Below are 24512 nucleotides of genomic sequence, written 5' to 3' on the forward strand. Positions count from 1 at the left end.
TCATATAAATTGCATGTGTGGAACCAAATCCAGCAGAAAACCCTCAGTTAATGAGGCATAGCTTGGTAAATTGGGAACTTGATGAGGGTTTTTTTTTTTTTTTAATGTAATCTGGTATCACTTAGAATGGCCTTAGTTTCCCATTCTCTCACCACCTTCACACAGGCCCACATGCCTGTGACATCAAATCTGTCAAACTTGGGGACGAAGGACATTAACAGTTCTTGAAAGGTGACCTTACCCACAGATACTAATTTCATTACTTAAGGAATTTTTCTTCCTCAGAATTTCTAGAATCACAAGTGATACCTGCCAAGTACAGTTTAAGTTACTAGTAGATATACACCTCTTCAATGCAGAAACTTAGTCTCATTATGTTGGTTACATATACTGTTTTTATTTGGGTTTGTTGAATGAGAATAAAAACACCCCGGTTTCTTCTGCAGGTCCAGTCCTTCTCTCTAATGGTCATTACAAACAACCCTTAAGTGGCTGGAATATAGTCAGCAAGGGGCCCACGTGAACAGCTCATCTGGAATCTTTGCAAGTACATATTTATGTCCTTTGGTGCCTTGCACAGTAAGGCACTGTTAATGATGTAACAGAATAGAGGAAATGCCCACAGCAAATAGTTCTAGTGACAATTTACTAGACAAGTTACAGTTTAATAATGGTGGTGGTGATTGTTTTTCATTTTATTATTATTTTTTACAATAAGGGTGTAGCCTTTATACTCCACACACACAAAATAAAACAAGTGCTTATTATGAAAAGAGTCCCTGCCCCCACCCCCCAAGAACATCCTGAACATAGCAATTCAACAGAACAGAAAAATCAAGACAAGTTTGATTTCAAAATTTCAATAAAAAAGCAAAAGTATGTAATGCAACAGCTGTTCAACTTCCAACTCTAAATAGGCACCATTAAACAAACCCCAGTATTTTAAATTTCTCCGGCACACATTCCAGGATCAATGCTCTGAACTGTAATCAGCTAGTAATTCATAACAGGAATACAGCCTTAGAATGGAAGCTATATTGCTTCCCTGCCCCCTTTCTCTTACAATTGGAGAGTGTAGGTATTAAGGGATACAAAGTCAGAGGAAGAAGAATTAAAAAGAAAAATGCCCAAAGCTGCAGCTGTTTGGACTAGGAAGACAGCATTTTACAAACGTTCAAAAAATCCCAAGGCAAGTAACACAATTTGTTCACTATCACTCTTACTTGAAAGAATAAAGAGATCAGCATCTTATTATATAAAACTGTACTTTCAGAACTGTATTACAGGTTCACCAGAAACTATGGATGTAGTTTTAGGCATCATCAAGGAAAACAGGTTCAGTTCAGATAAAGTTAGATACTGTACATCTAGCCTAGCTGGATCTGGTGTCTGGATCTGCTCACTGTCGCCCTGAACAGCTGTGAACTAAACAATAGTACGTAACTCCATAGGAAGCTTAAGGATTGAAGAAATGTACACAGCTAGTTAGATCTCCCCTGCTTCGCGCTCTTCAGAGCTCCTCCTGTCTTCTGATCTGCCATTAGCACTCTCATAGGACCGCTTCTTATCTTTCCGATCTCTGTCACGAGGTGATCTGTCTCTTGAACTCCTGTCTCTGTCACATGATGCTAAGTCTTGGTCTCTGAATCTTTCTTTTGAGGATCTGAAAAATATTAATTTGAGGAGCAAAATATGTTGGGTAACCCAAAAACCCAAATTAAAGAATAGGATAAATATTAAGCTCTTGATAGCTGAAGATATATAGAAGAATATACCCATGACAGAGGAGTCAGTTTTCTGACCAAATACTGAGCACTACCATAGCTGATAAGGGCATTAAAACAAGAAGACGGGTGAAAACAAATAGCTGAGGGTCAGAAGGCTAAAATAATTTCTTACAGGCTACTCTCATTATCTCAGAGACAACAGAGTTTCTCCAATTCATAAAAGGTATTTCAATATAAAAACTAATACATAGATAATAGCTTTAAAAAGTGAAAGAAAGGTATTGTCTAAATTTTAAAATGGCTTAGAATAGGGGCCAGATGGTGACTATCTGGGGTGCTGCAGGTCCATGCAATCTTTGTGGCAGTGTTCTGTTCTTTTTAGAATGTAAAAACCATCCATAGCTTGCTGGTTGTACAGGCTGCCGGCCAGATTTGGCCTATCGGCAACAGTTTGCCAACACCTGACTTAGATAAGAGAACTACTCAATTATTAATATGAATTTAAATAACCACTTTAAAAAATCGACTCATACTGAGTTAGCTTATTCAACCAACAAGGGGAAATAAAAAAAGACAAAGATGCTCACACTAATAAATCTTGATTAGCCGTAACTGTTTACTACCTTCTCCATTCCCATACCCAACTTCAATAAGAAAGGTGTAAATAATAACAATCAGAAGGAAAACCAAGCATATTATGGAATCAGAATAAACATGGAATCTTCTATACTTCCAACACCTAAAATCCAACAAATTACATTTATTTGGTTCTTTACAGGTGACACAGTACTTTTACATAATTATCTCACTCAACCCATATTCAAAATTAGGATCTGAGGCACTACCAAGAACCTGAATAATTAATACTTTCAGGAAATAAAAAATATGACTGTTCAGTTTTAGAAATATAGTTGAGGGTTAAACAAAAAAAGGTTCTAAAATAATGTAAACTTTGAATATTCTACTTAATGTTTTAATAAACTTAATTTTAAAATGATATAAAAAGACTGGGCACAGTGGCTCACACCTGTAATCCCAGCACTTTGGGAGGTCAAGGCGGGCTGATCACTTGAGGTCAGGAGTTCGACATCAGCCTAGCCAACATAGTGAAACCCCGCCTCTACATAAAATACAAAAAATTAGCTGGGTGTGGTGGTGCGCACCTGTAGTCCCACTTACTCGGGAGGCTGAGGCAGGAGATTCACTTGAACCTGGGAGGCGGAGGCTGCAGTGAGTGAGCACAGATCGCATCACGGCACTCCAGCCTGGGTGACAGGGCGACACTCCATCTCCAAAAAAAAAAAAAAAAAATACAAATCACAGCGCCAAGTCTACTGATTCCATGTCCACATCAGTCCTATCCATAGCCTTTGTTGGAAAAAAATATGAAAAGAGATGGTAAAAATGATACCTAAAAAGACACTAGATGCTAAACAGTCCCAGAGATCAGTAACAATAAATGAAAAACTATGATTATCAACTACTATGTCCCACACATAAGTGGTTTCCATATACTATTTTATTCAAACTGCCAATAATCTTAAAGCAGGTATTCTTACTATCTCCACTTAGTAGATGGGGAAAGACAGGTGAGATAATTAAATTACTTAGCCAAGGCAGGACGTGGTGGCTCACGCCTGTAATCCCAGCACTTTGGGAGGCCAAGGCGGGTGGATCACCTGAGGTTGGGAGTTCGAGACCAGCCTGGCCAACATGGTGAAACCCTGTCTCTACTAAAAATACAAAAATTAGCCAGGTGTGGTGGCCTGGGCCTGTAATCCCAGCTACTTGGGAGGCTGAGGCAGGAGAATCGCTTGAACCCGGGAGGCAGAGGTTGCAACGAGCCAAGATCGTGCCACTGCCCTCCAGCCTGGGTGACAGAGAGAGACTCTCGTCTCAAAAAAATAAATTACTTAGCCTAAACCAATGAACCCAAGTAATCTGACTTTGGAGTCTGCACTAAACATGTTTGAACAGAGCAAAAAGAAAGATGCAAATGGTCCTCATTTACACGGGTACTATTGCCAGGAAGAGGTCACAAAGACAATCTACTTATATCAGAGACCAGTATTCTACAGTAGGGAAAGGAGAACAGCAAAACATAAAAGGCTTTCAATAAGAACTTTTACCTTGAAAAATTAAACCCAAATATGTAGCGATAACTTGATGTTGTATGAAATACCAAGTTTTAATAATTATCTGATAATTTTTAGTAAAAACAAAGAATGATGCTTTAGAAGAGAATAATTTCAATTCAAAGATGAGAAAGTGCTCGAGAAAAGCAAAATTTTAATAGTTTTACAAAAATAATCCTCCTTATGAACATGCTGACATCTTAGATATGATCATGTATCATGTATGGTGGAAAAATTCCTATACAACTTCATAAACGCAGGGAGCATCAGGGACTAAAATAACACAATCTCAGATGAGGGGACTTCACACCCATCCTTCCCATACCCACCACCAATAAAGACATTTAAGAGTTCAGCAACAACAATGACAATTGGGCAGATTGACACAAGAAAATGTCTAAACCCTCCATCACCTAGCAGGATAATTCTGAAAATTCATTGTGCAGATAAGACAGGTAACTTTTTAAAAAATGCTTATTTCTGAACACTGCACTGAGGGTGGACCCCCAAAATCAGTTTCAAGAGCGTGAGATAAGAGGCCTACAAATCACTCTGTCCTTTACAAACTCCCTGCTCATTCTCTGCATTTGCCTAGGATATTCACTCTATATGAAGTATCTTTTTCCTAGCTGATTCTACTTGTTCAAATTTTATCGACTACCTGAAGCCATTTTTGATTACTTTGTTATTTGCCTCATCTGAACTCTCCGATCACTTACTCTATGATATGCAGTTCAGCACTTTGTAACATGTGGTAGTCTTATGCCAGTCTAATTATTGTCAAAGATGTAGATCCTGTGTTCTAACTCACATAGGAACTTTTTTTTTTTTTTTTTTTTTTTTTTTTTGAGAGATGGAGTCTCGCTCTGTCACCCAGGCTGGAGTGCAATGGTGCGATCCTGGCGCGCTGCAACCTCCACCTTCAGGTTCAAGCGATTCTCCTTCCTCAGCCTCCTGAGTAGCTGGGATTACAGGCATGCGCCACCGTGCCCAGCTAATGTCTGTATTTTAGTAGAGACGGGGTTGGTTGGCCAGGCTGGTCTTGAGCTCCTGATCTCAAGTGATACGCCCATCTCGGTCTCCCAAAGTGCTGGGATTATAAACGTGTGCCACTGTGCCCGGCCTCACACAGGAAACTTCTTAGAGCAACTTAAAGTTGTTCAACTATGTTATATGTCTTTCTTATGTTTTACTAAGTCTACTATGGTAAAACATATACAATTATTAAAATCACCTTAAGGACTACTAAAAACAAGGCCAGAATATAAGAAATAAAATATTGAGAGCCTATTAACAAACTCAGCTTGTGAGTGATTTCAGGGAATGGAAAGTTGAGTCAAAAAAAGGAAAGATTTTAACAGCTTTCTGTGGATTTTATTATAGATTTTATGTGGAGTAATCCACAGAATATGTAAGACTAGTAGGCACTAGGCACTCAAAAAATGTTTATCATACATATACCTTTGAATAGTTGTCAAGAAAAAAGCAATTTTAAACATGGCTTACATTACACAGAAATTACCTGGTTTAAGGGCCATCATGTGACCTGAGAAGTTTTGAGAGCTTGATCTATACAGACTGAATGCTAAACTCTTCTACCACATTATAATCCTTTGTCTATTCTTAATAGATATTCAAGTCCTCAAACATACCTTACCCTATGCCTGCACCTTTTGAATGTTCTCATTAAACCAAGGAAGTCTTCGAACTTCCTTAAGATTACGAGTCTGCCTTGCCAAGCTAAAGGTATGTAACAATACATATCTATAGTGCAGATAAAACAAGAATATACTAGAATGTGTCTGCTCTGAAAAAGCATCCCAGCTCAAATAAGTTTAGAAAACAATAAATCAAAGCTAAACAACTCTTTTAATGAAAGGACTTCTCAGAGCCCCTAATTTGCTGATCCATACTAAGGGCATTGGTATTTAATATTATTTACCTGTAAAGAACTTTTTTCCAAGACACACTAACCAGAGAAAAGCAATAACCTCTGCACATATTGGTTCCAATTTCTTGCTCTGGCTCATAAGTATATTCTTTCAAAACTACCCATATAATCACAGAAAAACGTTGTACACCCAACACACAAATGTGTACATATTACCAGATGCAAAAGTTTCAAACCAATAATCTGAACTCTAAACATAAGTAACATAAGTAAACATAAACAACTCTAAAACATTAAGGGAGCTCCATATCCTCTGATTGACACATCAATACCTCCTCTTGGATCGTTCTCTGCTCCTATCTCTAGAACTGTGCCGACTTCTCTGGTGGCTACGGCTGCGGCTACGGCTGCTGGAGCGGGACCTGTGGCGATGGCGTTTCTCCCGAGATTTGGATCGAGTTCTCCTCTTGCGTTCACGTGACATGGAGCGAGATCGATGTCTGCGATGCTCTCTGGACCTGGATCTACCAGACAAGATTAGATTTTGTTTTTATCTTTGTAATTACTACATTTCTCATTTATTAAAGGCTTTTCTTTAAAGAGAAACTTTTTTTCAGTAGTCTTAATGTCAATTATATTCCAAGTCAGCTAAATCTACACTAAATTGCTGGTGTGTTAATAACTACATACTAGAATTCAAAATAAAACTTAATTCTCAGCCAGGCGCCGTGGCTCACATCTGTAATCCCAACCCTTTGGGAGTCTGAGGCAGGAGGATCGCTTGAGCTCAGGATTTTGAGAGCAGCCTAGGCAACATGGCAAAACTCTGTCTCTATAAGACATACAAAAATTAGCTGGGCACAGAGGCACATGCCTGTAGTTCCAGCTACTCAGGAAGCTGAGGTGGGAGGATCACTTGAGCCAGGGAGGTCAAGGCTGCTGTAATGACCTGTGATCACACTGCTGCAGTCCAGCCTGGGCAACAGAGTGAAATTCTGTCTCAAAAACAAAAACAGGACACTGATAATTCTCAGAGATCAATCAGTAATGTATAAATTTATATCAGAAATAGTTTTTCAAGTGAAAGCAACTTTCGAACCACTACTATATGCCAGGGACTATATTATCTAGATGTGTTATGAATTTAATTGCACTTAAATAGCTTGAACATTTTTTGTATTCTCTAGAAATTAAATATGTACCTGACAGACCTGGACAGAAGAGAAGAGATGAGATGAGGAAGCATACGTCAGGATAAATTACTCTCTCTCTCAATTAGAAAGGTGAGATAACCATAGAAATACGTTTTTAATGCCCACAATATGCATGCCTAGTCACAGTGTAATCAAAACAGAGTAAGGGCCAGGGGTGGTAGCTCACGCCTTTAATCCCAGCACTTTGGGAGGCTAAGGCAGGATGATCACCCAAGCCTGGGAAGTCAAGGCTACAGTGAGCTGTGTTCACACCACTGCATTCCAGCCTGGGCAATAGAGAGCAAGAAAAAACACAGTAAGACAGTTCTCTATTCAAGGAGCAAAGAGTTTGGGAGAAAGAAAACTTGCGAAAATCATTTTTGAAAACTTGACTCAGATTGCAATAACAAAATGTATTTCTAATGAATACACAGAAATAGAGACAAAAAACATTCTGAAAACCCAGAAGATCTACGATCAAGGTGCTGGCAAAATAAAAACATTTTTTGAAAAGAAACCCACAAGGTGTAAGACACTTTTATAGCCTCCACCAGGTCACAAACTAACTTGTGGGGTCGGTGGGGGTGCGTGGGGAGGGTGGAAATGGCATGCAGACGACATAAACATTTGACGGGAAACAAAGGCATGCAATTTTGTTAGAAGAGTCACTTTATGATGGAAATGTTCTCAACTGGATTATGGTGATAGTGCACAGCTTTAAATTTGCTAAAAAATCACTGACTTCAGAGTAAATCATTTTTAATACCTCAATAAAACTGTTAAATTTAAGTCACTTTAAGAATGTGGGGTTTGCTCATAATTTGATACAGCAAGTTCAAAATCATATTATACATATGAGATAGTTTACAAATACAGTTTATGTTCAACTGATTGTTATAAACAATGCTTAAAGACATTCAGCTTATATCAACATTATAGTCAAACAAAGGTACATGACATGGATGTAGTTTTAGCCACTCTTAAAAGGAGTATTTCTGGCTGGGTATAGTAGCTTGTGTCTGTAATCCCAGCACTTTGGGAGGCCACAATGGGAGGATTGCTTAATCCTTAAACGGAAGGAGTTCAAGACCAGCCTGGGCAACATAGGGAGACTCCATATCTACAATACATTTTTAAAAATTAGCTGGACACGGTGGCACACCCCCTGTGGTCCCAGCTACTCAGGACAGAGTGAGACCCTGTCTCAAAAACAAAACAAAATTAAAACAAAAACAAAACGTATTTCCACAGCTGAAATAATTCCAAAAGGAAGCAGAGGGAAAAGATATAAAACTCAATATAAGTTTTATCAAATTATATTTCGTTTAACCACTCATTTTGAGTTATTAATGAATGCTTTTTCTTCCAATGTGTAACTTTATTCATCTTTTAAAAAATTCTAGGTAATTTTTTCATCCAAAAAATACTCACTAGGTATTTTTGCACTGTTCTAGGTACTATGGGAGGTTGAGAAGCAAAATAAAGTTCTTGAACTAAACTTAGTGCTTATACTATAGAAAGGGATCTATACAGGTTTGTAGGCAGTAAATAAAGGTATGTCAGGTGGTTAAAAAAAAAAAAAAGATCTATTGCTGGACACGGTGACTCATGCCTGTAATCCCAGCACTTTGGAAGGCTGAGGCAGGCGGATCACTTGAGGTCAGGAGTTCAAGACCAGCCTGGTCAACATGGTGAAACCCCCTCTCTACTAAAAATAAAAAAAATTAAAAAAAAAAAAATTAGCAGGGCATGGTGGTGCGTGCCTGTAATCCTAGCTACTAGGGAGCCTAAGGCAGGAAAATCACTTGAACCTGGGAGGTGGAGGTTGCAGTGAGCTGGCATCGCGCCACTGCACTTCAGCCTGGGTGACAGAGCAAGACTCCATCTCAAAAAGAATTAAAAGAGGTATTACATAGGGTGGAGAAAGAGAAAAGAGTGGAAATATTTATACGGAATAAGCAGGGAAGGCTTTTCTGATAGGGTGGCACTGAAGCAAAGCTAAAAGAAGAAAGGCAACAAGTGAATCAGCCATCTCAGAGAGGAGTGCTTCAGGCTGAGGGAACACAGATGCAAAGTCCCTGAGGTGGGAAAAAGCTTAGCATGTCGAAGGAAAAGACCAGTGTGGCTGGAATGAAGTGAGCAAAAGGAAGTAACATCAGGGTCTTACAGGCAGGATGACCAGATACTTTTATCATTCAAACCAGAAGGCTCTGAATAAGTTACTGAGTGTAATGAGAAGCTATTAATACATATTCTGAGATAAAAGACATAAACCAGAACTATCCCAGGGCAGTTTGGGCTATGCCAAGCTTGTCCAACCTGCAGCCTCTAAGCCGCATGCTGCCCAGGATGGCTTTGAATACAGCCCAACACAAATTTGTAAACTTTCTTAAAATATTATGAGATTTCTTTGCTATTTTTTTTTTTTCAGCTCATCAGTTATCATTAGTGTATCTGATGTGTGGCCCAGGGAAGCCAAAAGATGAGACACCCCAGACCACACCGTCACTCTATGTAAAAGCTTTGGTAAAGATGTTAACTTCTCTTATGAATGAGATGAAAAACCTCTGGAGAGTCAGAGGGCTGACGTGATGTATTTCATTTTTTTAAAGGGCTTATCCTGGCTGATGTGTGAAAAATAGAATGAGGTGAAGAAGGGGAGTGGGCAAGCACAGAGAAGTAAGGAGCCCAGTTACAAGGCAAACGTACTATCTAGGTAACTGGACTAGAGGAGTAGAAATTAAATATCTGGCCCAAATACCTAAAGATGTTCTATGTGCAATACTTTATGTTTTCAACAAAGGGACCAGCTTATATTAATCAAACAGTAAACAAGAACAGTATCACAGTTTAATGTTTCTACTTAGCATGCTAGATCAGAGAAATTCACCAATAATAGAAATTAACGGACACAACAAGCCCCACTTATTAATGTTCTTTAGTTTTTCTGTGTTTTAGGCAGAAACACCATTGAAAGATTTAGCTAACAGAACCATAAGTTTTTTGTTTTTCTTTTCTTTTTTTTGAGACAGTCTCACTGTCACCCAGGCTGGAATACAGTGGCACAATCTCGGCTTACTGTAACCTCCACCTCCTGGGTTCAAATGATTCTCCTGCCTCAGCCTCTCAAGTAGCTGGGATTACAGGGACCTGCCACCACCACATCCGGCTAATTTCTGCATTTTTGGTAGAGATGGAGTTTCGCCATGTTGGCCAGGCTGGTCTCAAACTCTTCACTTCAGGTGATCAGCCTCCCAAAGTGCTGGGATTATAAGCGTGAGACACTGCGCTCAGCCAGGTTTTTCCTTCATAAAAACAAATTCTCTACTTTTTAGGGAAAAGTTCTTGGGAAATTGTCTCTAGAGCTGAGAACTCAGAAGATTTCTAAAAGAAGATGTGATCTGAACAAGAGGAATGGTAGAATTTGGAAAAGACTGAGAAAGGGCATTCTAGGTGGGATTGGATCCATGAAGAAAAGCTCAACGACTGGAATGAGAGTGGCAAGTGAAGGACTGAGAAAGAATGATGTAAATACAACACATTTCCCTGCCTTTCTCAGACAAAAAAAATGTACCACCAACTAGCAAAAACGATAAAGAAAGGTTTCAAACCCCAAATATTAATGCTGAAAGTCAAAATAAAGTATTGTCTTGCTCCTTAAGGCTGCAAATGCCTCTGAAAGCTTTCTGTGATCACTGTATAAAGGAATGGGTAATAAACTCACATAAAGTCAAGACTGCAGGGTATACTCAACATTTTGGTTTTGCTTAACCTATCAATCAAAATTTTCTCCAACTATTAACCTACTTATGTTTTTAACAGCTACAACCTCTTAGAACATGTTTCCTAAATGTACCACCCAAATCGATTTTTTAAAAATTAACCCTTTTACATCTCTACTCTGAGCATCTAAACGACTTAAATTTTTTTTTTTTTTTTTTTTTTTTTAAAGAGTCTCGCTCTGTTGCCCAGGCTGGATTACAGTGATGCAATCTTGGCTCACTGCAACCTCTGCCACCCGGCTTCAAGCAATTCTCCTGCCTCAGCCTCCTGAGTAGCTGGGATTACAAGCGTGCATCACCGTGCTCCGGCCAAAAAAATATTTTTTTAAAGGACCATTTAATCTATAAAAACTACCGTTGAAAAAGACAACTTCACTACTTATACCTGTCTTATGTAATACACCTACCTTTTCGGATTCTTGCTGTGTGATCGGGACCTAAAAAAAGAGTATGTATTTTTAGAAAAGTGGCTATAAATAAGAAAACAGTACAATGTTACATTATATTCTTCCTGATTTCTAATGTTTACATTAATTTTATAAATACAAGGCATGTACCTATGCACATAAAATTTTCCAAAATACACCACAAACTCAGCAGATTTCTTCACCTTGCAGGGTTTGCTTAACTCAGAATACCTGGCTCTTAAAGAATATGCTCCTAGGAGATTAAAACAGTACAGGTTGAGTATTCTGAAACGCTAAGGATCAGAAGTATTTCGGATTTTTTCTGTATTTTAAAATTTTTTACATTTTTTGTTGCCCAGGGTGGTCTTGAACTCCTGGATGCAAATGATCCTACCACCTTGGCCTTCCAAAGTGCTGGGATTACAGGCGGCCGATTTTTTTTCAAAATTTGAAGTGTCTGCATTATAATTCACTAGTTCAGCATCCCTAAATCCAGAAACCAAAACCTGAAATGCTCTAATAAGCACCTCCTTTAAATGCTGTCAGCACTCAAAAAGTTTCAGATTTTGAGGCTCACTGGATTTGATTTTTTGGATTTGGGATGCTCAACCTATATATCACAACTTGCTAATTTTTCAGAAACCACTTAACTGCTTGGAAAAAATTATTTTATATCTGTCATTTCTTTTTTCTCTTCTGGGAAGAGTGAAATTCTATGGTCTGAGATCTATATACTCTCGGAGCTACAACCTCATAATATAATCTCTAGAACACCTAGTTCAATTTTACAACATGTTTCTTCAAATGAAATGAGATACTCTACATAAGGCACTTGTCACATTTCCTAGCACACAGTTAACACTCAATAAAATGTAAAGTGAATATTATGGTTAGTAGAACACCACAGGGATTATTTTTTTTTGGATGATACATAGCATTGTTGAAAGCATGGCTTTGAGATCAGCCAGATTTGAGTTTTATTTCTGGTTCTACAATTCACTGTCTGTGTGACCTGAGTAAGTTATATATCCTCTCTCAGCTTAGTCTGTCACTAGCAAAAGAGGGATACTAATATAAATTTTACCGGGGTGAAGTGGGGGTGGGGTTTATAAAGATTAGATGAATATGGATAAATTCCTTACTACAGTGCCTGGCATACAATAAGCACCCAGTAAATGACTGATTTTTTTCGTTTATCCCATCTTGTATAATTTTATACTAGTTTCTAATTTCCTCATCTTCCGTACTTCCGTATTTAAGCTCACAGATTCAACAACTTATTTTAACATTTCTGAAATTTGCATTGTATAATCACTGTCAAAAGAAACTTGCCATTTGGCAAACAAAGGAGTAAGATGTGATATACTTTTTCATCATCTACAAATGTGAAAATGTAGTCCTGCAAAGAAATTTTGTTCCATGTTACTGTCACCTCAATTGAATCTTAAAATGAGATTCCCAATTATTACTGAAAATTCCACTTATATATTAGAATAGTGGGCAACATTCCCATAAGGACTTAGTGTACACAAAAGAACAAGTAGATAAAAGCTCTGAGGTAAACTTTATGGTAAATGAAGAACTCTCTCTCTCTTAATAGAGGACTGACATCACTTCCCCTGAAAAGGAACCATATAGACATATAGTTTTGTTTCATTGTCATTATGGTGCAAAAAGATTACCTGATTATAAGCCATGTAACATAAATTCTGTTCAAACTTCTTGAAATATACTGAGTATAATATGCTCAAAGATTGAAGGAAGTGAGCATAACCTAATACTACAAAGGGTTTTAATTAGCTTAAGCACATCTGCTAACTCTGAAGAGAAAGTATTTAACTTTCAGACATTAAATGTAATATGGGCCAGGCACGGTGGCTCAAGCCTGTAATCCCTGCCCTTTGGGAGGCCGAGACGGGCAGATCACAAGGTCAGGAGATCGAGACCATCCTGGCTAACATGGTGAAACCCCGTCTCTACTAAAAAATACAAAAAACCAGCCAGGCGCGGTGGCGGGTGCCTGTAGTCCGGGCTACTCAGGAGGCTGAGGCAGGAGAATGGCATAAATCCGGGAGGTGGAGCTTGCAGTGATCCAGCCTGGGCGACAGAGCGAGACTCCGTCTCAAAAAAAAGAAAAAAATAAATAAAAAAATAAATGTAATATGATTCAGGGAACACTATAAATTAGGACTACAGGCAAATCCTTTGTGATATAATTGTCCATCCTAAAGCTGCTGAAAAAGTTATAAAGATGAGTTACAAAAAAATGTTGCCACCATGATGCTATGTGATTTTAGCTGCCAATGGGTAAAAGTGACTCAGAAGAATGTTTAGACATTCCAAATACTAAGAATTATAAGATTTTATCAATTAATAAATATCAATGTAAGAGGAATTATATACATTGAGGTATTACTAATAGACTTTTTAACAGGTTATGGCTCCTAGAATTGAGGAAATAACGAACCAAAGATCAATGTAAAATAAACCCTTCAATGAAACAATCACCCTTAAACCTTTTATTCACAAAATACATCATAAAAAAATAATTCTATGCTAACCTGGTGCAAACCTAGCCCAATATGAAAAATCAAAGGGCTAGAAAAGGATTTTGTTATAAATCTTACAAGATATGAAGCATTCTTTATTCACTCTTCCACACATTTTAAAGGAAACCACATTCCGTTAAATGGCCAAGAGTTATGATACTTGTATAATTAAACATTTATATAATTCGCACAGTAATATTTTTTAAAGTAAGCAGAAGTTTCCCACATCCCATAACAGATTTATCACCATCTAAAATTTAAAATCAATTGTATCTCTTTTTCGAACCAGAGATTCAACTTCAATTACTTGGCCCATTACTCCATACCTCCTCAGCTTCTCCCTTTCTTCTCTTTCTCTTTCTTCTCTTCGTTTCAGCCGTTCCTGGTTTCTTTTCTCCTGCTTCTCAGCTACGACTCTCTTAAAAATGGTAATAAATGAGGAGCATATTTACTGAGTCCATTCTTAATCAGCTTTATCCTAAACTTTACAGTATCTGGTTTCTAATACAGTACAACTGCTGTCAAAATCTGTTTAATAACAATTCAATTTGAATTACTGCCAGAAATAATCATTAGGCTTACAAGTCTTCTTTCCATCATCTTTCCCCACTTTGTGGAAAATGTGTAAAATTTCACCTTTCTCCATGATTTCTATTTTTTTTTTTTTTAATGAAAACAAATTATTTTAAAATAGAGACAGAAACTGGCTATGTTGCCCAGATTGGTCTACAACTCCTGGGCTCAAGTGATCCTCCGACCTCAGCCTCCCAAAGTGCTGGAATTAACAGGTGCGAGCCACTGAGACCAGCCTACGATCTTACTATTATTATTTTTTTAGAGACAGAGTCTTACTCTGTTGCCCAGACTGGAGTGCAGTAGCGCCATCTCAGCTCACTGCAACCTCCACCTGCTAGCTGCAGCTACCTGAGGAGCTGGGATTACAGCCGTGCATCACCACACCCAGCTAATTTTTGTATTAATATTTTTTAGTGGAGACAGGGTTTCACCATGTTGCCCGGGCTGGTCTCCAACTCCTGGCCTCAAGTGATCTGGCCACCTTGGCATCCCAAAGTGCTGGGATTACAGGCATGAGCCACCATACCCAGCTCCATGCTTTTTTTTTTTTTTTTTTTTTTTTTGAGACAAAGTCTCGCTCTGTTGCCCAGATTGGAGTGCAGGGGCACAATCCCAGCTCACTGCAACCTCCACCTCCTGGGTTCAAGCAATTCTCCTGCCTCAGCCTCCAGAGTAGCTGGGACTACAGGCACGTACCACCACACCCAGCTAATTTTTATATTTTTAGTAGAGACGGGATTTCACCATATTGGCCAGGCTGGTCTTGAACTAATGACCTTGTGATCCACCTGCCCTGGCCTCCCAAAGTGCTAGGATTACAGGCGTAAGCCACCGCACCTAGCCTTTCATGATTTCTTAGTGACATTTCCAAGTCACTTCTACAAGATTTTCCTCCTCTGTTTTCTAGTATTATCTTGTATTTTTTTTTTAAAAATCAACCATTATAAATCATTACAAGTTCCCATGCCCTGTGATTTCTAATATGGAAATATTTAGGTCACTTCCAATTACCATCCTGATGCTGCTGCTTTTAAAGATATGAGTAAAATGCTTGAGTTCTGTTGCTAGGTCTGTATGTGCAGATTCCCAAGTAGGAACCACTGGAGTTTTAACTTGGAGCCCAATAACTATTTGCTATAGTGACTCTTTTCGAAAATTTTTTAAAAATTACTTGAGATCACCCTAGCTACTCAGAATACTGAAAAGAGCCCACCGTTACCTGCGAATCTGGAGATGTCCATAGGCATTTTCTGATTCTACATTATTTTAAATGCTATGGACCTTGAGTTAATTCCAGTGATAACAGTTACAAAGAAAATGACTATCCCATGTTTCCCATCTGTCAGCTAGTCCTCAATTCATGGAAAAACACTACAGTGCCACAATTCTTAAAAAGTTATCAGCATATTAAAAGATAAATAGATTATATCCACGAACACTCATCTTTATCACTTCAGAAATACCACCAAATATGATAAAAATACCACGTTTATCCCCTCTAAACAAGAGTAAAAACTATGTTGTTTTCCTCACAAAAGCCTATATATTGAATAGTGATTGTCCCTTTAAAAAAATATATAAATTTTTTCGTAAGTCCTTTCTGAAGTGGAAGCAGGAGCGTAAAATAAAACTAGAGATTCTGCAAGCTTGTTATTTAGTAAAGAATTGCAAAATATTTCAAATTAATATTGGGCTCATTTTCTCAAACTTCTTATATTGTATTAATATTACATTCTTATTGACCTTATTGAAAAGAACGATAACAATGAAATTTTACAGGACTCTATTAGAAACTAGTTTGAAAGATTCCTAACTCAGTGTCATATCTAATATAAAATGGTAACTCCCAAAATAACAGAATAATATTTAAGTCTGTTTCTCAGGCAGCATCCACTAAACCAACTTGAATTTCCATCTGTAATCCTAAACTGTTTAGTATTCATCATTAGATTACTATATTACTGAACCATAGTCAAGAATATTGTACAAAAAGACAACTGATACAGATCAAAAGAACAAGAGGATAAAGTGAGGAATATTTTACCAATGTACCTTTAATTCTTCAAGCTTCTCTCTTATTTCAATAAATCCCAGGTGTAGTTTACCCCCAAAATGATCAGCCAGTCGTCTATCGTTATCATGAAGTCCTAAATAGGCAGAGCAGACTTCACAGACTCGAAGTTTCTGCTGTTGAAAACTGGAAGCTGGCATAGAATTCCGATAAACTTCCTAAACAAAAGTGAGAAAAACAATGACCATATAAATCTTACTAAAAGTCATCCAATTAAATACAATATACTATGCTTCTACCAAAATGTTTTCTAAAGAATACACAAAAGCAGCCGGGCATGGTGGCTCACGCCTGTAATCCCAACACTTTGGGAGGCCAAGGAGGGTGGATCACGAGGTCGGGAGTTCAAGACCAGCCTAGCCAACATGGTGAAACCTCATCTCTACTAAAGATACAAAAAATTAGCCAGGCATGGTGGTGTGTGCCTGTAATCCCAGCTACTTGGCAGGCTGAGGCAGGAGAATCGCTTGAACCTGGGGAGTGGAGGTTGCAGTGAGCCGAGATCATGCCACTGCACTCTAGCCTAGGTGACAGCGCAAGACTCCAGCTCAAAAAAAAAAAAAAAAATTACACAAAAGCATGGCTATTTTGTTATGAAAATTATAGGTTCCCTTTATCCCCATCCTCTATCCTTAGGGCCTCTCTCCACTGGAGTATAAGGAAAGAAATAATAAACATGAACAGAAATCAATGATATAGAAAACAAGAAAACAATAAGATCAGAAGACTGGTTCTTTGAAAAACAAAATAAAACTGACCAGCTAGATAAATCAAGAAAAGAGAAGACACGAACTGCAAACATTCTACAGATATTAAAAGAGAACATTATGAACAACTTTATATCAATAAATACAACTTAGAGAGATTTTGTGAAACACAAATTTACCAAAATTAATTTTAAAAACAACAACAAAAACCAGCCAGGTGCGGTGGCTCATGCCTGTAATCCCAGCACTTTGGGAGGCTGAGGTGGACAGATCACCTGAGGTCAGGAAAGCAAGACCAACCTGGCCAACATGGTGAAAGCCTGTCTCTACTAAAAATACAGAAGATTAGCCAGGCATGGTGGTGCACGCCTGCAGTCCCAGCTACACGGCAGGCCGAGGCAAGAGAATCGCTTGAACCCGGGAAGCAGAGGTTTCAGTGAACTGAGATCGCACCACTGCACTCCAGCCTTAGAGAGTGAGACTGTCTTTAGGAAAAAAAAAAAAAATGGCCTGGCACGGTGGTTCACTCCTGTAATCCTAGCACTTTGGGAGGCCAAGGCAGGTGGATCACCTGAGGTCGGGAGTTCAAGACCAGCCTGACCAACATGGAGAAACCCTGTCTCTACTAAAAATACAAAAATTAGCCAGGTGTGGTAGTGTGGGCCTGTAATCCCAGCTACTTGGGAGGCTGAGGCAGAAGAATCGCTTGAACCTGGGAGGCAGGGGTTGCGATGAGCCGAGATTGTGCCATTGCACTCCAGGCTGAGCAACAAGAGCGAAACTCCATCTCAAAAAAAAAAAAAAGGCTGGACTTGAACTGAACTCAAACGACTGCCTCAGCCTGTGGAATAGCTGGGACCAAAGGCACATACCACCCCAACCAGCTTTTTCCGTGTTTTGTTTTTGTCTTTTAGTTCAACTTCTCTTTAATAACTGTTCAATAATTTCCATTCAAATACATGTTCTTAGAGAAGTATAGATATTAAAGTTTCATCTACTACTTTTTTTTTTAAGTCTTACCAAATTAAGCAGAATTCGTCTACTACTATTAAGAATTTACCTCTGCTTCTCTTTTCTTTGCCCGTGCTTTCTCTACTTCATCCATTACTTTCTGGGATTCTTCCACATTCCCTTCAGCTCCTAGTTGTTCCACCTTAGCTAACAATTTACCAATTTCTTCATTTAACTCATGAACACGTTCTGCCTAAAAAGAAATAAAAACAGGTCATGAATAAACAAGAGAATGAATTTTAAACTTCAAGATATTTCAGAACTGCTGAGAAGAGACTTGTTATCTAAGGCAATATGAGGTTAAAGAATGCTTTCGGAGCATATCCCAAATGAACTGAGACATCAGGATGTTCCGAGCCTGCCTGCCTTACCTCAATGAAGTCAGGGCTACTACTGGGCCCAATATAACTTTCTGTCCTCTGGCGAGGTGGTGTATTCCTAGTTTAAAATACCGTTTCTTCCATGATCTGGCCCTTTGTACTTTTCTAAACCATCTCTTGCTACTCCTCTACCTCACAACATAATCTATAGTTTCCCAAACTTACCCTGTTGTTTTCTACCTCTGTGACTTTGCATATACTCTTCTTTCTGGGATGGGATCCCTTACCTTTCGTCTGCCTACTGAATGTTCACTCATTCCAACAAGATCCAACTCAAGGGTCATTTCTGTAAAGCATTCCTAACATTCACTGCATCCCAGCCCCACTTAAACACATCAGCAAACATGGCCATACTCTCTCCTTTGTGTCACCTTTGTATCTTTTTTGACAGTTCCTTTCATAAATATCATACTACTTTAAGGACAGTTAGCTGTATTTCCCATCTTTGTATCTCTAGTGCTCAGCAAATAGCCTAGGCTCAAATATGAGTTAAAGAAATGAATTGGTGGATCAAGCTCAGGAGTCCAACAGATCTGACTTATTGCTAAACCAATTACTATTTGTGTAATTTTGGCCACATTACTTATACCTGAATCCATTTCCTCATCTAAGAAGTACAGACAGTACCTATCCCACAAAGTTGTGAGAAATGAGAAAATATGCCTTGTATGTACACTGCATAGCACCTTACTGATTTTCAGCATACTTGCCTGGCAACTCCACTCTGAGTCCTTAGCTTTCCACTGAGATTAACTCTTGCCTTGGGAAAGAATACATTCCTCTTCCTTATCACTATTATCATCCTAGCAACTTAGTTCATTCTTACTGTTCTAATGGCACATAAAACATACATATAATCATTATCTTGGGCCACAAAGTCTTTGCTGTATGGCCAATTATGTTAGCAAAGAAGGTTTTAATTTTTTGTTGTTGTTATTGTTGTTTTTGAGATGGAGTCTTGCTCTGTCCCCAGGCTGGAGTGCAGTGGCACGATTTCAGTTCACTACAACCTCTGCCTCCTGAGTTCAACCGATTCTCCTGTCTCAGCCTCCCCCATAGCTGAGATTACAGGCATGCACCACCATGACTGCTAATTTTGCAGTTTTTGTAGAGAAAGGTTTCACCATGTTGGCCAGGCTGGTCTCAAACTCATGACCTTAAGTAGTTCACCCACCTTGGCCTCACAAAGTGCTGGTATTACAGGTGTTAGCCACTGCACCCGGCCGAAGGTTTTAGTTTGGTATGAGTTTCCTGTCCCAACAAACCAGTTTACTGGTTTAATTAATAATCTTTACTTCTCAAATATCCTTCAACCCAAGATATTTCTTCCCTCAGTGAGAGTCCTAATTCTATTATTACTATCCTTCCTCTCTACCAAATGGTATTTTCCTTTAAATACATTACTGAACAACTAAACTGTTGTCCAAAACTCTTTTTCCCTGTATCCATGTCCTTGACCATGTAATTGTGTACCATCGTACTCTGACTCTGAATTTGGCCATGAACTTGTTTTGGTTATTAAGATGGTAGCAAACATGACTAAAGGAGAGGCCTGTGTGATGGGGCTTGATGCTTCTGCACCTCTGCCACCACCATGAGAACACGGCCAGGCTAGCCTGCTGGGCATGGCTCTGCATCCTCCAGCGGACTGCAAGGCATGTGAGTAAGCCCAGCTGAAACAAGAATAACTACTCAGTCAAGTTCAGCCTAAATCATCGACTGCAGAGTCATGGGCTAAATAAATACTTACTGTTTTAAGTCACTGAGCTTTGAGGTGGTTTGTTATACAGCATTTCTGTAGTGATGGATAACCAATACAACCAATACAACTCAGGCTCACTTACAGATCTCTTCCAACCATGAGATACTAGATCCTTTGTACTTCAGGATGCCCGTCTTTCCAGTCCCCATCTTCAGAGAACTTTTAAGAAAAGGCTGACTAGCCGGGCGCGGTGGCTCACGCCTGTAATCCCAGCACTTTGGGAGGCCGAGGTGGGCGGATCACAAGGTCAGGAGATCGAGACCACAGTGAAACCCCGTCTCTACTAAAAATACAAAAAATTAGCCGGGTGCGGTTGTGGGCGCCTGTAGTCCCAGCTACTCGGGAGGCTGAGGCAGGAGAATGGCGTGAACCCGGGAGGCGGAGCTTGCAGTGAGCCGAGATCGCGCCACTGCACTCCAGCCTGGGCGACAGAGCGAGACTCCGTCTCAAAAAAAAAAAAAAAAAAAAAAAAAAAAAAAAAAAAGGCTGACTAAAAGCAACCCTCTTCTCAAACGATGGAATCTATTTTCATTTGCATATACATATCTGAACACCATATTTTAATACTGTCATCTAAACTCCACCTGGGTAACTCTTTTTCTCCCATTCTGCATTTTCATAAAACACACTAGATCATACTGGAATATAATTATGTTGTAATAAGTCATCAACAAAATGCAATATCGAAGACCTTGTTTGGATCCTAATAACAAATCGACTCTATATAAGAAAAATAAACATATACTGGATAACATTAAAAAATTACTGTTAACTTTATGTATGTATTACTGTGGTTATAATTTACAGGTGAAATATGACATTTAACATTTGCTTTTAAAAGCAAATAAAAATACTGTGGTATATCTGTACAATGGAGAAATAAAAAGGAATGAATTGATACAAACAACTTGAATGAATCTCAAGAAAGTTATATGGAATGAAAAAGGTCAAATCTCAAAAGAGTACACAGGATTTCATTTATATAACACTCCATGAAATACCATAACTACAGAGACAGAGAATAGGTTAGCGATGGCCAAGGTGAGAGATGTTGGATGGGGGTGAAGATGGATGTAGCTATCAAAGGGGTAACATGAGGCAGCCTTGTGGCAATGCTATAGTTAAGCATCCTAATTGTGGTTGCAATTACACGTGATTAAACTACAGAGAGCTGGCCAGGCGTAGTAGCTCATGCCTATAACCCCAGCACTTTGGGAGGTCAAGGTGGGCAGATCACTTGAGGCCAGAAGTTTGAGATCAGCCTGGCCAACATGGCGAAACTCTGTCTCTGCTAAAAATAAAAAAAATTAGCTAGGAATAGTGACGAACGCCTGTAATCCCACTTACTCAGGAAGCTGAGGCACGAGACTTGCTTAAGCCCAGAAGGCGGAGAATGCAGCGAGCCAAGATTACAACACTGCACTCAAGCCTGGGCAACACAGCAAAACTCTGTCTCAAACAAAAACAAAAACAAAAAAACTGCACAGAGCTATACAGACATGCATATACAAATAAATGCATGCATAACTGGCAAAATCTGAATCAAATATAAGGATTAGACCAATGTCAATTTATTTGATATTGTACTACATTGTGTAACATGTTAACACTGGGGCAGACAAGAGAGTATACAGAATTCTTCGTATATGTCTTTCCAATCTCTTGCAAATCTAATTATTTCAAAATAAAAAGTTAAAAGGAGTCGAAACAATACTTGGTACTAATGAAATGATTAAAATTCTTACCTTTGCTGCTACTTCAGCACTAATCTCTTCTTGAGTTTCTGCTAATCTTTTCTTGGCCACTTCTGTTCTACGATCACAATCTGCAATGAATGACTGCAGATGATCCATGGCCTACAAAGTTTAATTAAAGACAATTACTGTCAGAAAGTCGACTTTATTCAGAAATATCTTCATACAAAAATCACATTTTGCTTTTTAAAATGCTACCATGGTGGGGCACGGTGGCTCACATCAGTAATCCAAGCACTTTAGGAGGCTAAGGCAGGCAGATCACTTGAGGCCAGCCTGGCCAACTTGGCGAAATCCTGCCTCTACTTAGAATACAAAAATTAGCCAGGTGGGTGGTGCACACCTGTAGTCTCAGCTACTCGGGAGGCTGAGGCACAAGGAACACTTGGGCCCAAAGAGGCTGAGGCTGCAGTGAGCCCTGATGATGCCATTGTACTCCAGTGTGGGTGACAGAGTGAGGTCATTAAAAAAAAAAGCAGCAGCAGCTGGGCGCAGTGGGTCTTGCCTGTAATTCCAGCACTTTGGAGGCCGAAGCAGGTAGATCACCTGAAGTCAGGAGTTTGAGACCACGCTAGCCAACGTGGTGAAACCCCATCTCTACTAAAAATACAAAAATTAGCCAGGCATGGTGGTGTGCGCCTGTAATCACAGCTACTCAGGAGGCTGAGGCGGGAGAACCACTTGCACCTGGGAGGTGGAGGTTGCACTGAGCCAAGATCGCACCCCTGCATTCTAGCCTGGGTGACAGAATGACTGTGTGTCTCAAAAAAAATCACTTGAGGACATGGAGAAATGTTCAGGATTCATTTGTAAATAAAAAGCAAATTACAAATGTTATGCAGTAAGATCCCAATTTTGTAAAATAAAGACAGAAAAATCTGCTGCCAAGTCTAGATCTGAATGGACAAAAACACGGAAAAAATGGAAAACTATACAAAATGCTAACAATAAGCATTTCTGACATTTTTACCCTTTTTTAATTCTCCAAACTGCTTTATAATTTTTTCTTTTTTGAGACAAGAGTCTCACACATTAGGAAAACTTATCTTTTTTCAGAGAATAAACCACTGAGAATTTTAGCAATATCTACACTATAAAAATTCAATATTTATATAAACGATATTTGTGAGGCACATATTAATGTGTATAATTAATAGTTCATTTAAAAGTAAACTTTAAGAATTCATTCTCAAGTTTGGACTTCCAAATCTTACTGTACAGAAATATAACTAATTCAAGATACAAATGTTTAACTAAAAATACAAATTTATTCAGCACACACTGAATTCCAAAAACAGCTGGATAACCCAAGAATTTCTTCAATGTGAAAAGCAATAAGGATCAGGTTTTAAAAAGCTTTTATCTGTGATAACATAAAAATAGTTAATTAATTTGAAATTTACTTTTTAAATCACAACAGAAATCTATTCAAATTTCCTTATGTAAAGATAAAGGTGGCATCTCAAAGCACTGAGAGAAAAGATGGACTAATTAGCAAATAGTGTTGGGTGACTAAGTAGCTATGTCACGCTGGGGGGTGACTAGATCCATATCTCAATTCCTTAAACCAGAATAAATGCGAAAAGTCTATAAAATGAAGCCAAAATATGCCAGAAGAAACCACGGGAGAGAATTCTTAGCACCTCAGAAAAAGAAAAGCCTTTAGAATTAATGAAATAGATTTGGTTTTTCTGTTTGTGTTTTGAGACGGAGTCTTGCTCTGTCCCCCAAGGTGGAGCACAGTGGCACATCTAGGCTCACTGCAACCTGACTCCCGGGTTCAAGTGATTCTCCTGCTTCAGCCTCCCAAGTGGCTGGGATTACAGGCACCCACCACCATATCCAGCTAATTTTTGTATTTTTAGTAGAGATGGGGTTTCACCATGTTGGCTAGGCTGGTCTCAAACTCCTGACCTTAGGTGATCCACCCCTGCCTTGGCCTCCCAAAGTGCTGGGATTACAGGCGTAGGAGCCACCATGCCCATGTGTTAAAGATTGATAAATCAGACAATATAAATATAAAAGTACTCCGCAAGGCCAAAAACCACCAAAAAAGTAGGGAAAATTTGTTGTAAATTGTATTTCCAAAAACAATTTCATTTCCATTAGCAGAAATTGTTGGATATTCAGAAGACAGGAGGACCTGTTTACTGGTTTATCTCCTAAAAACTAAATTTAAAACATCTATTATTTCACTAATAAAATATATCATAAGATTATGCACATTAGTATGTTTTATGTAACGCTGATTGTTATGCTTTATATATATGCAAAAAAGGTTTATTTTTATGCAAACGATTTTCATGTAAAAGCAACAATATAGTTACATTTCAGGCTCTTTTAGATATCTAAATGGTGTCTTCCATTGCTTGGTTTTTCATTATAAACATTGTCCTTGATATCCCTCAAACGGCCGGATGCGGTGGCTCACGCCTGTAATCCAGCACTTTGGGAGGCCAAGGTGGGCAGATCACGAGGTCAGGAGATCGAGACCATCCTGGCTAACAAGGTGAAACCCCATCTCTACTAAAAACACAAAAAAATTAGCCAGGCGTGGTGGTGAGCAC

At 38.8% G+C, this 24512-nt stretch overlaps 1 protein-coding gene across 8 annotated transcripts in view; it reads right to left on the minus strand.

The window, feature by feature from the left end:
- Nucleotides 1-377: 377 nt before the first annotated feature.
- Nucleotides 378-24512, minus strand: part of LUC7L2 (LUC7 like 2, pre-mRNA splicing factor) — a 67148-nt gene continuing 43013 nt past the window's right edge. For all 8 annotated transcript variants that reach the window (XM_050782265.1, XM_050782268.1, XM_050782266.1 and 5 more), the window contains 7 exons: nucleotides 21937-22047; nucleotides 18099-18242; nucleotides 16313-16489; nucleotides 14011-14102; nucleotides 11136-11165; nucleotides 6086-6277; nucleotides 378-1663 (listed from right to left, as the gene is read on the minus strand). In XM_050782265.1, coding sequence (XP_050638222.1) covers nucleotides 1486-1663; nucleotides 6086-6277; nucleotides 11136-11165; nucleotides 14011-14102; nucleotides 16313-16489; nucleotides 18099-18242; nucleotides 21937-22047 — 924 coding nt within the window. In that variant the 3' untranslated portion in view covers nucleotides 378-1485. The remainder of the gene's footprint in view (nucleotides 1664-6085; nucleotides 6278-11135; nucleotides 11166-14010; nucleotides 14103-16312; nucleotides 16490-18098; nucleotides 18243-21936; nucleotides 22048-24512) is intronic.

Source organism: Macaca thibetana, chromosome 3, assembly GCF_024542745.1.
Source record: "Macaca thibetana thibetana isolate TM-01 chromosome 3, ASM2454274v1, whole genome shotgun sequence".
Lineage (NCBI taxonomy): Eukaryota > Metazoa > Chordata > Mammalia > Primates > Cercopithecidae > Macaca > Macaca thibetana.